This window comes from Antechinus flavipes, chromosome 2 (genome assembly GCF_016432865.1).
Source record: "Antechinus flavipes isolate AdamAnt ecotype Samford, QLD, Australia chromosome 2, AdamAnt_v2, whole genome shotgun sequence".
Classification (NCBI taxonomy): domain Eukaryota; kingdom Metazoa; phylum Chordata; class Mammalia; order Dasyuromorphia; family Dasyuridae; genus Antechinus; species Antechinus flavipes.
In genome coordinates this window covers 494,177,657-494,191,641 of record NC_067399.1, presented here as the reverse complement: position 1 = coordinate 494,191,641, position 13,985 = coordinate 494,177,657, and the positions used below count along the sequence as shown (strand labels likewise).

Sequence of the window (13,985 nt, the reverse complement as noted above, 5' to 3'; positions counted from 1 at the left end):
AGAAGAGAAAAGGAAGAGAGGGAGGAGGAAGAGGAAGGGGAAAAGGTGAAGGAAGAAGAAGAAAAGAGGAAGAGAAAGAGAAAAAGGAAGGGTAGTAGGGATGAGAAATTGAAGGGGGATAAATTTAGAAAGAGTATGATATTCTGTTTCTCATGGGACTATGACCCAGGGAGAAGATATAAGCAGCTTCAGGAAAAGTTTTTCTGAATTTCTGTATGATAGATCTCTCATGTGTTATTAAATAAAACTGCTGATTTGGGAACTTTTTCTTCTAGACTTCATAAAGCTCTTCTTGGTGCTTGTATTATAACTATTGTGTTTATGTTATACGTACCTGCCAGACCATAAGCACTATAAGAATAGAGGCTCATTTAAATTTTGTATTTTCTCCAGAATCTAACTTAGATCTCTGCACAGAATAGCTAATTAAATAATTGTTTGTTGAGTTTCTTGATTTGTAATTCTGTTCTATAGGCTGCCATCTCATCAGTTCATGCATTTGTCTACTTGGTGGGAAAAGAGAAACGTGGAGAAAATAACACACAGACCTCATGGATCAAGAGAATCAACTTGATTGGAGTAAAATGGCTATTAGCTCTGTCCATGGTATAGACATATCCGTATAACTCTGAAACTTAATAATGCCATGGTATGTCAATTTAATATTGGTTTATCAGGATTAACAGATTAACCAATCCAATATCTCTATCATGGCACAAGAGGAATTTCTATTGAGTCCTGTGGGATGAAATTAACTGTGGAATTGGCTCTGGAGAATTTGTTTAACATTTGGGCCTAGTTCTATCCACCCCATTAATTCTAGACACGGTCGACAACAACCTGGGACACAGAAAACCCAGTTGAACACTGGAACTTACCTTAAAGTGTCAGCTGCAAAATTCCCCATCTTCTGGGGAAATGTCTCTTCAATCTGGAGGAGAGATTGTTGTCTGCACATGCTAGGAGAAGGAAGAGGGTTATATCTAAGGGAGGGGAATGTTGTAATTGGAGACAACTGAAAAGGTAGAGAGAAGAGAGCTTCCTGCCTGGACCTTTACGTTACATTATCATAGGATCATAGATTTTAAGCTGGAAGGGAACTTAGTGATTAGAAGTCTAACTCTTATTTTAGAGATGAGGGACTGAGGCCCACATTGATTAAGGGATTTGTCCAAGGTCACACAGCTATTCAGTGTTGAGGGCACTAGTCAAATCCAGGTTTTTGTGAATAATCTATAAATTTTGCTGTGATGTCAGTAAGAATATATCAAGGACTAGATGACCTCTAAGTAGCTCTGTGTTACAGAGCTGGAAGGGATTTTCAAGATCTTCTAGCTTAGGGGAAAATGATTTGCCCAGGATAACAAAGCTAGTAAATTGTAGAGCTGGATCTCAGTTCTAGGTTTCCTGACTTCAAGGCCAGTGTTTTTTTTCCCTAGAATTTCCTGTCTACTCTTTACTTCTAGTGATCAAAAATTCAAATTTAAAATTTTTATACATAAAAATTTCAAATTCCATCACAAATCAGACTATTTTCTTCTTTGATAATTATGCCTGCAAGAGGGTAAAGAGTTGTTCTGGATCATATATATTCCCAGTACTCTCTTTGTCCCCAGTCCCTCCCTGTCCCCCAAAGGGAAGAACTAGAACCAGAGATGGAAAGGGGCCTTGGTCATTCTCTAGTCTAATCCCCTCATTTTACAAATGAGGAAACAATGACTTTTCAAGATCAGTTGTTGAGTCATTTCAGTAGGGTGTGACTCTTCTTTGACCCCATTTGAGTGTTCTTAGCAGAGACATTGGTTTTACCCTTTCCTTCTTCAGCTTTTTTTATAAATGAGAAAACTGAGGCAAGCAGGGTTTAATGACCTGTACAGAGTCACATAGCTAGTAAATGTCTGAGGCTGGATTTGAACTCATGAAGATGAGTCTTCCTGACTCAACATGCCATCTCAGTACCACTTAACTGCCCAGAAACAATTCTCTGGCTTCAAATCCAGCATTCTTTCCACTGTACCATCTCTAAGACCCTGTAATTCATGAAACCATTCCCAAAATTGACAGGAATTAGCCCTGTATATATGCTGGGGTCTGATTTTGGGAACCATGGATCCCCCAGTGTCTTCTTGGCTTTCTTACCTTATCTTGGTGATGTTGCCTGAAGCCTGAACACTTGCCTCCAGCAAGATGGTAACACTGGTCCTGGTCACCCATGGCTCTTCAACACTGCAATGAGAAACAGATACGGACTTCAGAGAACCAACAAGACACACTCCTTTTTTTAATTCCTTTTTTTGTCCTCAGTCCGTTTTCCCTGGATCTAGATCACAGAGCACAGAAATCTGAGAAACAGCTCTTTGGGGATAAGGATAGCAATAGATTAGTTAAAGGAGGTTGTACATTGTTCAAAAGAACTATTCTAGATGCATCAATAAAAGCCCCAACACTCCAGACACCTCTGAAAAAACTTCTGGACACTGTAAACAAGTCATGAGCTTCCATTTCTCAGATCCCACCTCTGCCATATATCAAAGAGTTTCTCAAACTTGACTAATTCTGTGTGCACACATACCTGATCCTCAGGATCCCTGATGGCATCCTCACTGAATTCAGGAGAAGTTGCAACCCTGCTAGTGATATTGTGTTAGTGGCCAATCTAGGAATAGAAATTTTTGGAATGAAGCCCAAACCCAGGCTGATCATAGAGGTTGAAGAAAATAGAACAAATTCTTCCCATGAAAATAATAAGGACTGCCGCAGGAAGCCAGAATTGCCCAAGGGGAACTGAGCAGGGAGGGGGATACTGAGGCAGTGGTTTTTCTTCTTTGATTAGTTAGATCTGATCCCAGGGTAAGACAGAATCCCAGAAGGAATTCTGGTTGTTAGACAAGAGAAAGACGAATGGGAAATAGTGGAGAGAGTACCAATCCATCTCTTTAAGATATCTCTTGCCTGACCCTTCAGTGACATCATATGGGATATTATCGTGAAGTATTATCACAAAACAACAATAATGACAACACCCCATATATGGATACTGCTATAGTTTTACCGATACTGTTCTTTCATATATGATCACATATAATACCATTTTATTCTTAAAGCAATCCTGTGTGGTAGGCAGTGAAGGAATTATTATCCCAGTGTTACAGGGGAGGAAACTGAGGCTCAGAAATTGTAAGAGTCATACTAATTTTTTCATTTAGTGGCAGAAACATCAAGATTTAATTCTAGGATTGAATACTTTGGCCGATGATAGTACAATTTCTGGAGATGCAAAGAGTTCAGTCAGCTGATATTGCGGGCAGGTGGATGACAACTGGAACCCTGGACCATTCTGTGGTGGCACTGCCCTGAGTGTATTAACATAGCTACCCCTTAGGAAGAATATGTCGGGTTCTGGGGATGCTGGCTTAAATCCCCGCTCTCCTACTTATTACCACTATGACTACAGGCAAGTCCCTTTCCCTTTCTGCATCTCATGGAATCATAACTTCAGAGCTGAAAGGGACTTTAAAGGTTATTTAATCCAACCTTTTCATTTTACAGATGAAGAAACTGAGGCTGAGGTTGAATTGCCCAAAGACTACAGCTAGTGACAAAGCCAAAATACAAACTAAGATTCTCTGATTCCAAACCTAGCACCCTTTTGGGAAATTTGTCAGGGCCAGACCTCAAGTTGCATTCTGGGGATGGAACAGTCCTCTCAAAGGTCCTGCCTTCTCTTCCTCCTCTGGAAAGTGAGGGATGTAGACTAAGTGATTTCCAAGTTCCCTTCCAGTTCTAAAGCTTCTGCTCCCAGGAGGGTGTCAGCTGCAGAGCTACTAGTGCTTAAGGGTCCTGACTCCCAGGTCAGAGTTCTCCTTTCTATACCACATTGCCAGGCACACCCCACAGTCTAGCATAAATTAATCCAATTCGACAAATATTTATTCAGTGCCTACTATGTGCAGGGCCTAGAATGAATTACTAATAAAACAAAGATGAAACAGGACAGAGCCCATGCCTTTAAGGTATCACTGATGTGTTCAGAGCCTGTGGAAGCTTCCTGATTGGGAGCTCTTCCTTCCTTCTCACCCCCACAATCACCCTTTGCTTGGCCCAAGGCAAGTCTTGGCTACATACATGAGATCATTCAGCTTTGGCACTTGTCCCACCAGGGTGGCCAGCTTTTTGATTTGCTCCTGCTGGAGGTTGAATCCAGTCAGCCTGAGAGGAGAAAAGGAGGGAGGTGGGGGGTAGGTCATGGTCAGATTTATCAGAGGGACTGACTCAGCAGCCTGAGAATGAGTTGAGGATTTATTAAGTTCTAACTTAAACAGTTAGCACTGGATAGAAAGCTCACTGACGATAAAGAATTGAAGTAGCATTGGAACTTGGGATGAAGAAGGCAGGAAACAAGTTGATTTTTGCCCTGGAGGAATGCAGAGGTACCTAACTTGAGATCTGTGAGCTTAAATTTTGACAATTTTAACAAACATATTTTATTGTAATTGACTTCCTTTGTTATTTTCTGTCATTTATGCCTTTAAAAACATTTCGAGAAAGGATCCATAGACTTCACCAGACTACTAAAAAATCCATGGCATAAAAATTAAAAGTTCCTGATCTAATGGAAGAGACACAGAAAGGCTGACAAGACAAGAATATCAAAAAGTTAAAACTACTATGGTCAATATGATGACCATTCATGATGCTACAAAATGCCTTTACAGAATGGTGATGGATTTAGGGTGTAGAATAAGAAAATCTTTTTATACACAGTATATATTTGTTATGAGAAATTTATGTTCCTTTCCTATTAGTAGATGAGATTACTATATTATTACTAGTTTTACTTAGCTGTTTTGCTTTGTTATAAGAGACCTTGCATGAAGTAGGAATAATCTGTAATTATATGCAATGTGAAAACAAAATACATCAATAAAACTTTTTTTTAAAATGCTGAAATGAAAATGGTTTGAAGTACACACAAGGACTGAAGCAACAAAGGACAATGAAATAGATGATCCAAGATATAGAGTACCAGTCTGGGAAGGTTTCTTAAAAGAAGATACAGAATCATAGATTGGAGCTAGTGGGGTCCTTGAGGTCATGAAGGGGTATGGAATCTAACTCTTATCTTACAAAGGAAGAAAATTAGGCTCAGATGGGGGAAGGAAATTGCTTAAGATCACCTAGATGGTGATCTACCAGATGGCAGATGGCAGAACTGAGATTTGAACCCAGCTTTTCTGGCTCTAAATTCAGTGCTCTTGTTTTACCAGGATTTTGAGGAAAGTGTGACATGCTTGGTAGAAAGGAAAGGGATTAATCAGCAAAGGAGAGAGTTCTAATTTCCCTTCTCCTCTCTGCCCTCCACCTCCACCCCAATTTGGCATTACCTCAGAGTTTTTCTGGGCTCTTGGTGTTCTGTGAAGTGTATCAGAAGTTTCTGCTCTAGATTCAGGCTGTACAGAGAGAAGTGGGTGAGCATAGGATAGAAATAATATCTAATAAGCCCTGACCCCATGGAACAAGGAATTAATATGTCAGAATCAGTGTGAACCACAGGACCTCAGATCTTTGAGATCATCTAGTCCACCCTCTCATTGTATACATCGTAAAATGGAAGTTCAAAGAAGGGAAAGCATTTGTCAAGGGTCACATAATAAGTAAATGTCAGAGCCAAAATGTGGAGCTCAATGGTCCTCCCACTGCACTCCCAGAACATCAGTGCCCCAAAGACTGGGATACTGAGATAACTAGATGTTGATCTTCCCCTTTTCCCCTGAATGGAGGAGGCTTTCAAGTTTTAATAGTGGGAAAAGTGAAACTGGAGGATGAGTCACTCACCTTACTGAGACCTCATGGGCTTGTCTGCAGGTGCCGAGAGCAACAGTGAAGAGCAAAGCACCCTCCTGAGAGATGCCATTGTGGCTTAGGCTGAAGTAAGAAGGACAAAGAAGAGATTGGAACTGTGTGGCTGAGACCCTTGGATGACATTGTAAGGAGTACATCCAAGGAGAACTTTCCCTCTGTCTTTTCTCCACATCCCCTATTCTATTCTTGAGATCAAGAATAATAGTCCCTGAGCTCTTCCTCATCTATCATTGCCATAATAACAATAACTGGCATTTATATAGTGCTTTAAAGTTTATAAAGTTCTTTATGTGCATAATCTTATTTGAGCTCCAAAACAACCACGAGAGAGGTACTACAGCTATTATCCCCATTTACAGATGAGAAAACTGAAGGTCCAAGAGGTTAAATGACTTGCCTATGGACATAGCTAGTAAGTGTCAAATGTAGGATTTGAACCTAGATTTTTACAGCTTCGAATCTGGCACTCTAGTCACTGAACTTTTTGAATCAAGTTGCATGCCTTTGGACCACCTCTGTGCTCCAAAATACCCACTTTCAGGAAGGAAGGGGGCTGGTCTTCCATTGGGATCACATCATTATTAGTTTACTAGGAGTCAATTAGATTGGTGAGTTGGAACATAGTGTTAATGAGGACAAAGTCTTAGGTTCAATCCATATAAATACCAGTTAACTTTTGGGGAAAAAAGACTACTATTTATTGACTGTAGATAGTTGTTTTCCCCCTCTTGGCTAGCCACAATCTGAATACATAGCTTGAAACCAAGGTAATTCAGATGAGACATGTAAATGGTTAACTATAACTCTAGTCTCACAGCTCAAGCTCTAGCTCACACATCAAGAAATGATGTAGATTAAAGTGTGATTTTTGAGTTATTTGTAAATATTAATTCTCCATATTTCCCTTCTTAGCTATGATTATGGACAGTCAAGTTCACAACAAAGGGACTGCTTGGATGGGATGAATAATAGGAATGAGACTGTCAATGGTCAATGTCTTATCTCCTTAGAATCTAGGAAGGATTCTTTTTCTTACACAGTGAGTAGCAGGACAGGATAGGGAAAGGATAGGACCTCAATTCTTTTTGAAGAGATACCAGAGTGATACCTGTCTTTATATTCTTCCCATTTTTATAGCAGAGGGTTTTTTGTTCTCTTTACTTTCTTGTCTTGAGTTAAGTTCTTGATCCAAAAACCTTGAAGTTTCTATATAAAGATTGTCCAAATGCCTTCAATTGATGGTCTCCTTTTGTTCTCACCAATTTCAATCACTTCCCTGCCTTTCTTCCTTCTTTGCCCCCCAATCCTGTAGGATAGTTGCTTTCTTACTCAAGTGAGCCAGAGAGATTCATCTGAGGTAAATGTTCCAGAAGATATTTGAGTCCTTCATCACCCAGCAAGTTTCCTGACAAACTGCACAAAATGTAAAAGGACTAGGTTACAGATCACCTATTGGTGCTCATTATCAGCATCACTACCATCAGCATCCTCACCCCTTTCCTTTAATAAACATAAACAAATAACACAACCCTTAGGAGTTACAGAAAAATTAATAGATATGTATTTGCCTTCTAAGTAGAACAGATGAAAAAACAAAATATACAATGTCCCAGAGTGCTATGTGGAAGAAGATCAAGCCCAGATGGTTCCCAACGCAGACCCATGATGAGAATGTGCAGTGATATTCCCTTAATACTTTTATCTTCCTCTTTTGTACATTCACATATGCTGTCTTCCATGGCTAGAATGTACCACTGCCTAATTTCTGCCTCCCAGAATCCTTGCCCATCTTTTTAAAAAATAGCTTTTTATTGACAAAACATATGCATGGGTAATTTTTCAACACTGACCCTTGCAAAAACTTCTGTTCCAACTCCTTCCCTCCACTCCCTCCCCTAGATGGCAGGTAGTCCCATACATGTTAAATATGTTAGAAAGTATATGTTAAATATGATATATGTATATATATTTATACAGTTGTCTTGCTACACAAGAAAAATCAAATTCAGAAGGAAGGTAAAAATAACCTGGGAAGAAAAACAAAAATACAAGCAAACAATAATAGAAAGAGTATAAATCTTGCCCATTTTTAAGGCTCAGTTCAGGTGTCTTCTCCATGAAGTTCTCTTTGAACCCTCTCCTCAAATTTCTCACACCCTTTCCTTCTTCAGTTTACCTCCTACTATATTTTTTGTGTATCTATTATATCTATTAATCTTTTTGAGGGCAAGAATTATTTTTATCTTTGTCTCACTAGCACCCAGGAAAGCTCCCTTGCTCATTCAGTTATCTCTTCCTTAAATTTCCCCCAGCTCCAACTTACTTAAGGTGACTCAGATCTTTGCACTGCCCTAGTGTACAGCACAGTTGCTTCATATCCACTTGGTTGATGCAACAATCTGTGAGCCTGCAGAGGAAGAAGAGATAGAAGAAAACTGCAGCAGCAAGAAAGTCCATGATTGTGACCCCTATCTTCCATATCCACAAGTGCACCACTCCTCTGTCAGGTTGCTCTATCCAGATAATAATGATACAACAACACCATCAATAGCTAACATCTATATAGTGCTTCAAAATTTGCAATGCACTTTACAAATATTATTCATTTGATCCTCACAACAACCATGAGAAGTGGGGGATATTATTATCCCCATTTCACAGATAAGGAGACTGAGACACACAATGGTTAAGTGGCTTACTCAGAGTCATATAGGTAGGAAGTATCTGAGGCCATATTTAAACTCAAGTCTTCTTAATTCCAGGTCCAGCATTCCATCTATGGCACCACTTAGTTACTTGAGAATGCTTCCTCAGACTAGCAACATGGGTACCACCTCAAAAATCTTTGGGAAACTCCTGAGTATCAACCTAAGGTCTCTTTGGCAGCTTAAGTTAGCCTCATATGTCTTCAGGGAACATTATTAGGATGATTGAAGATTCCCTAAGAAAATAAAAAGCAGAGACCATCAACTCATGACTTTGTGAGTCTCTATAATCTCTTTAAGAGATAGAATGGATTAGCTCAGAGGGTCACAAGTTGGTGTCAAAGTGATTGGGGTTGTGGGTTTGGTCCCCAAGTAGCTCATTCAGTATCTTGGCTATTCGACAGTTATAAGTTAAGCTCCTAATGTAGGTCAACCATCTCACAAATGCAGATTTGTGGGACCTTTGGTCCCAAGGAGGTAGCTAGGAAGAGGAAATTTGGGTGGTTTGGCAAAAAAATGTCACTACTGATGGACACAACTCAAAACAAGTGTCCTACTGATAGAAACTTCACCTTCCTGCATTATGGTTATGTGTTATCTCACAATCAATAGCATATTTTATTCCCTTGATAGCTGTTGCCCTATGCTGGATATTTGAACTTCCAGTACTAATAAAGTAGGGCTAATAAAGACTGGGGCTCCATGGACATGTCAGGGTTGTCTTACCCACAGGACACTCCTTTCCTCTTGCCAGGAGTAAAGTACAGACAGGCATACTTCAGGGACCTGAAATATATTTAAGCACAGATTAGGATTCCTCTTCTAGCTCTCCTTGCCAAAGCCACATCTCAGAATGCTCAGAGGGGTAGAAACAATCTTCTGAAAGGACTAAGTATAGGGATAGAGAATCTGGGATGCAGGGTATAGGAAGATAGTCTCTCATCTTGGGGAAAGGGTCCACAGAGCAGAGCTCACGTTCTCTCTTAAGCCTACAAGGGGACCCTGATTTAGACGAGTGATATATAAAAACCCTCAAACCTCACCTCAGAGGATTTGTTATTCCCATGGGATATGTCTGGGATGATCACATACCTGACTTCCACCTTTTGAATTTGTTCACATAGGCTAATGGCACTGGCCAGCGAGAAAACGCTATTTAGAGACAAAGTGGTTTGGCTGAATCTATAAGGAATGAAAGCAAAGAGAAATCAGTCACTAAGAAGGAAGTCACAGCTCAGCAATTTCCTCATCTAGTTTGTAATGTGGCATCTTTCATCCTCAAAGATGGCACTACTGACTCCACTTACTGCTGGTAGGGAGACTCTGGGTGCAAGAGGTTTCATGAGGAAAATGGCCTAATAATATCAGAATTTCACACTGTCGTACAAAGTGGTAATTATCAAAACAATTTGGTATTGTTTAAGAAATAGAGTGGTGGATCAGTGAAAAAGACTAGGTATACAATTCACAGTAGTAAATGACCACAGTAATTTAGCATTTGAAACTCAAGGAGACTCAAGGAGACTCAAGGAGAAGGTAAGAAAGTGAACCTTACTCTTATCAGAATTGGCTCAAAGAGGAAATAACATACAAACTTAGGCTATATATCTTAGGGCTATAAATTCACACATATCCTTTGACCTAATAACACCAATACTTGGCATGAATATCAAAAGAGATTTGAAATTAAAAAAAAAGAAAATGACCTATATACACAAAAAATATTCATAGCAGCTCTCTTCTCAGAGCAAAAAAGTTAGAAATCGAGGGAATGCCCATCAATTGGAAAATGGCTCAATAAACTGTGATGTATATTTATGATGGAATATTATTGTTCTACGGGAAATGATGAGCAGGATGCTCTCAGGAAGAAAAAAAAACCTGGAAAGTCCTCCATGAACTCAAGCAAAGTGAAATGTACTGTATACAAAGTAATAGTAATGTTCCAGGATGACTAGTTATAAATGACTTTGCTATTCTCAGTAGTATTATCATCCATGACTACTCATGATAAAAAAAAATCCTATCATATCCAGAAAAGGAACTAATTGTACCTGAATACAGACTGAAGCATTCTCTCTCTCTGTCTCTCTGTCTCTATCTGTCTGTCTCTCCCTCTGTCTCTTTCTCTCTCAAGCTTAATTTTTCTTGAGAGTTTTTATTTTCATTAGGGTGGGAGATTTTTTTTCACAACTTGATTTTTATAGAAATGTTTTGAATAACTTCATAAGTGGTTTCTTAGTTGTGGGTGGGGATAAGAGAGAAAATCTAGAACTCAAAAAATTTAGAAACAAATGTCAAAAAAATTTGCTTTGAATGTAACTGGGGAAAAAAATTAAATAAATAAATTTTTAAAAAAGAAATGATGAGCAGGCTGATTTCAGGAAAACCTGAGAAGATTTACACAAACTGATGCAAAGTGAAGTGAACAGAACCAGGAGAACATTGTACACCACAATAATAATAATAATGTAATGCTGTTAGCTATTCTTAGCAATACAATGATCTAAGACAGTTTCAAAGGACTCATCATGAAAAATGCTATCTACCTCCAAAGAAAGAACTGATAGAGTCTGACTGCAGATCAAAGCATACTATTTTTCACTTTCTATTTTTTCATGATTTTTTTGATCTGTGTTTTATAACATGACTAATGTGGAAATATGTTTTACATTTATTACATATATGTAACCTATATCAAATTGCTTGTACTTCCAGAGAGAAGGAAGAGGAGAGGAGGGAGAGAATTTGGAACTCACTATTTTTTAAATGAATGTTAAAATTTTTAAAATTTTTAATAGCTTTTTAGAATGTTAAAATTTTAAAAAACATATTTCTTGGTGAATTAAAAAGAATACTTGGACTCAGGAGATTTAGTAGAACTTAGTTCTGGTCCCAATTCTATCACTTACTAGCTGGGTGACTATAAGCAAATAGGTTTACCTTTCATTTCTCTGAACCTCAATTTCCTCATCAGCACAGCAGATTTTCAAATACCTACCATTCTTGCTTCACAGAATTGTCCTCAGTTTCCTCATCAAATCAAATGAGAACCATTATTCTCGTATTACCTTCTAATGGCAAACTGCTCTATCATCAGCTACTAGATCTAGAGTCAATCCAGGCCAAGGAAGATTAGGTAGCTTGCTCAAAGTTATACAGATCCAAAGGCAGGATTTGAACCTAGGCCTTCTAACTCCAAAATAAAAGTTCTCATTATTCACTCACATTCTTTTTGGTTGACTTTCCATTTGTGAAAAAGCCAATTAGAAAAGGTAGCTAATTGGTGCAGTAGATGGAGCACTGGCCCTGGAGTCAGGATGACCTGAATTCAAATTTGACTCAGACACTTAGCACTTCCTAGTGACTCTGGTCAAGTCATTTAATTCCAACTGCCTTGCCAAAAGAAAAAAAGAAAAGCCAAGTAAGGTTAAGAGTATAGCCTGTGCTCATAAGATAAAGCAAAGTCAATTAGCTCACCCAGGGACAAAGCAGGTGTCCTTGACTTCTTTACAAGTAAACTCTTAACCTGTTGTTAGCCAACCTCTCCCCTTTCCTGCCAAAGAGAAATTTGACTAAAAGGAACTAGAAATGTGACAACTCTTTGAGATTCTCAGAAAAAAGGCTCTATAGAAATCAAGAGGATTATTATTTTTTATCATTATCATAATAGTTTAATTTCCTATCATATTTTTCCAGATCAGCTGGGTGGGGGGGTTATCTATATTTTTCTCCTCTATACCCATCCCTCAGCCCTGCAGAAAATATTTTTAAAAAGTCTTTTCATTTGAACAAGTCCAATCTGAAATTGGAAAACAGAGCTATAAATACAAATGAGGCCACTGCTCAGAAACATTTTCTTTGTACAGGCCTAATTTCGATCTTTACAAATCCTGTCTGAAATACAATGTATTTGGAAGATCCTATTCTCTAGATCTTTCCTGTTCCAGGTTCAATATTAAATTTGGTTTTTTCAATAACCTTAGAGATGATAATAATAATGATACCTCATATTTGTATATCTCTTTTAAGTCCCAAAGTCTTCATTTTATCACTCCCAACAACCTTGTGAAGGAAGTAGTACAAGGATAATCATCTGTTTTTCTTTTTTGTATGTGAAACAATTAAGGGGTTAAGAGACTTGCCCTGAGCTACATAGCTAGTAAGTGTTAAATGTCTGAGGCCAGTTTTGAACTGGCCTTTTGATTCCTTCTAATTCAGAATCCTTCTGATTCCAGGGCCAGTGCTCTATCCATTGTCATCTGTATTTTAAAGATTAGGAAATTTAGGCCTAGAAAGGGAAAATGACTTGCCCACAAATTGACTTGCCCACAGTAATAAAGTAAGTAGTAGAACCAGAATGAGAACACATGGTCCCTTGTCTTTACCTTTTGAAAGTAGGAATTATTAAAGAGATAGTATGTCATATGGCTTTGCCAAGAAAGGTTCCACGGAATCAGAGAAAAGAAAAATCTAAAAAACTTACTGCACCAGGTTCAGATTGTGGAACTGGGGTAAGTGGTTCAGTAGCATCCCAATGCTCTCATCATTCATGGTAACATGGGAGAATCTGTGGAAGGAAAAATTTAGCAGCAGTTAGATTATAAGGAAGATCAAAATGAAGGATTGTTTTTGACATAAAAGGGCAAGGAAGTGGAATGATTAGCACAGTGTCACACTTGGAAAATTCAAATCAACAGTTATCAAATGTCTGCTGGCGAGGCAACTGTCCTAGGTGCTGAAGTATATAAACCTTAAAAGTGGCATTTGCCTTTGAGGAACTTAGATTATTCTAAGGACACAACCTTCCCTCCCCTCACCCCCCCCCCCCACATCCTTTAATATTAAACTAAGGGAAGAGGGATAAAGGGTGATCAGAGACAATTTTTATGGAGGAAATGATACCTAAACTGAGACTTGAAGGAAGACAAAGCTTCTGAGAGGAAGAGATGAAGATATGGAGTATTCCAGAAAAGGGGAACAGCTTGTGTGACTCCATAAAAATACGTGATGGGGAACAACTAACAGTTTAGTTTGGAACATAGAGTTCATGAAGGAGACAGTATCAAATAAGACTGGAAAGCCAGATTGTAGGATGCCTTAAATTCCAGGCTTAGTGTGTATTTTGTCTTGGATACAGTGACAATGGGATAGCCATTGAAAGTATTTGAGCAGAGAAATGACATGTTCAGTCTTTCTTGCCTTAAGATAGATGATCTTAGTTTCTAGGTAGAAGACAGAGAAAGGAAGTGAGATGAAAAATCCTTAGTCAGTTGTGTTTGCCTCCTATTTGATTCTTTCTAGAGACCTTCTACAAGACCTAAGTTATCCTAACTTGAATCTCAGTATTAGAAATCACAGAATATTGGAGTTGGAAGCGATATCAGAAGCCCACTAGTATAAGCTGTAATTAAATAA

At 38.6% G+C, this 13,985-nt stretch overlaps 1 protein-coding gene across 1 annotated transcript in view; it reads right to left on the bottom strand.

The window, feature by feature from the left end:
* NLRC5 (NLR family CARD domain containing 5) overlaps positions 1 to 13,985 on the bottom strand; it is a 100,483-nt gene that overhangs the window by 15,541 nt on the left and 70,957 nt on the right. Inside the window, 11 exon segments of the mRNA XM_051979893.1 lie at positions 879 to 959; positions 2,140 to 2,226; positions 2,573 to 2,656; positions 4,126 to 4,209; positions 5,385 to 5,450; positions 5,836 to 5,925; positions 7,192 to 7,275; positions 8,186 to 8,269; positions 9,294 to 9,353; positions 9,660 to 9,749; positions 13,054 to 13,137. Coding sequence (XP_051835853.1) covers positions 879 to 959; positions 2,140 to 2,226; positions 2,573 to 2,656; positions 4,126 to 4,209; positions 5,385 to 5,450; positions 5,836 to 5,925; positions 7,192 to 7,275; positions 8,186 to 8,269; positions 9,294 to 9,353; positions 9,660 to 9,749; positions 13,054 to 13,137 — 894 coding nt within the window.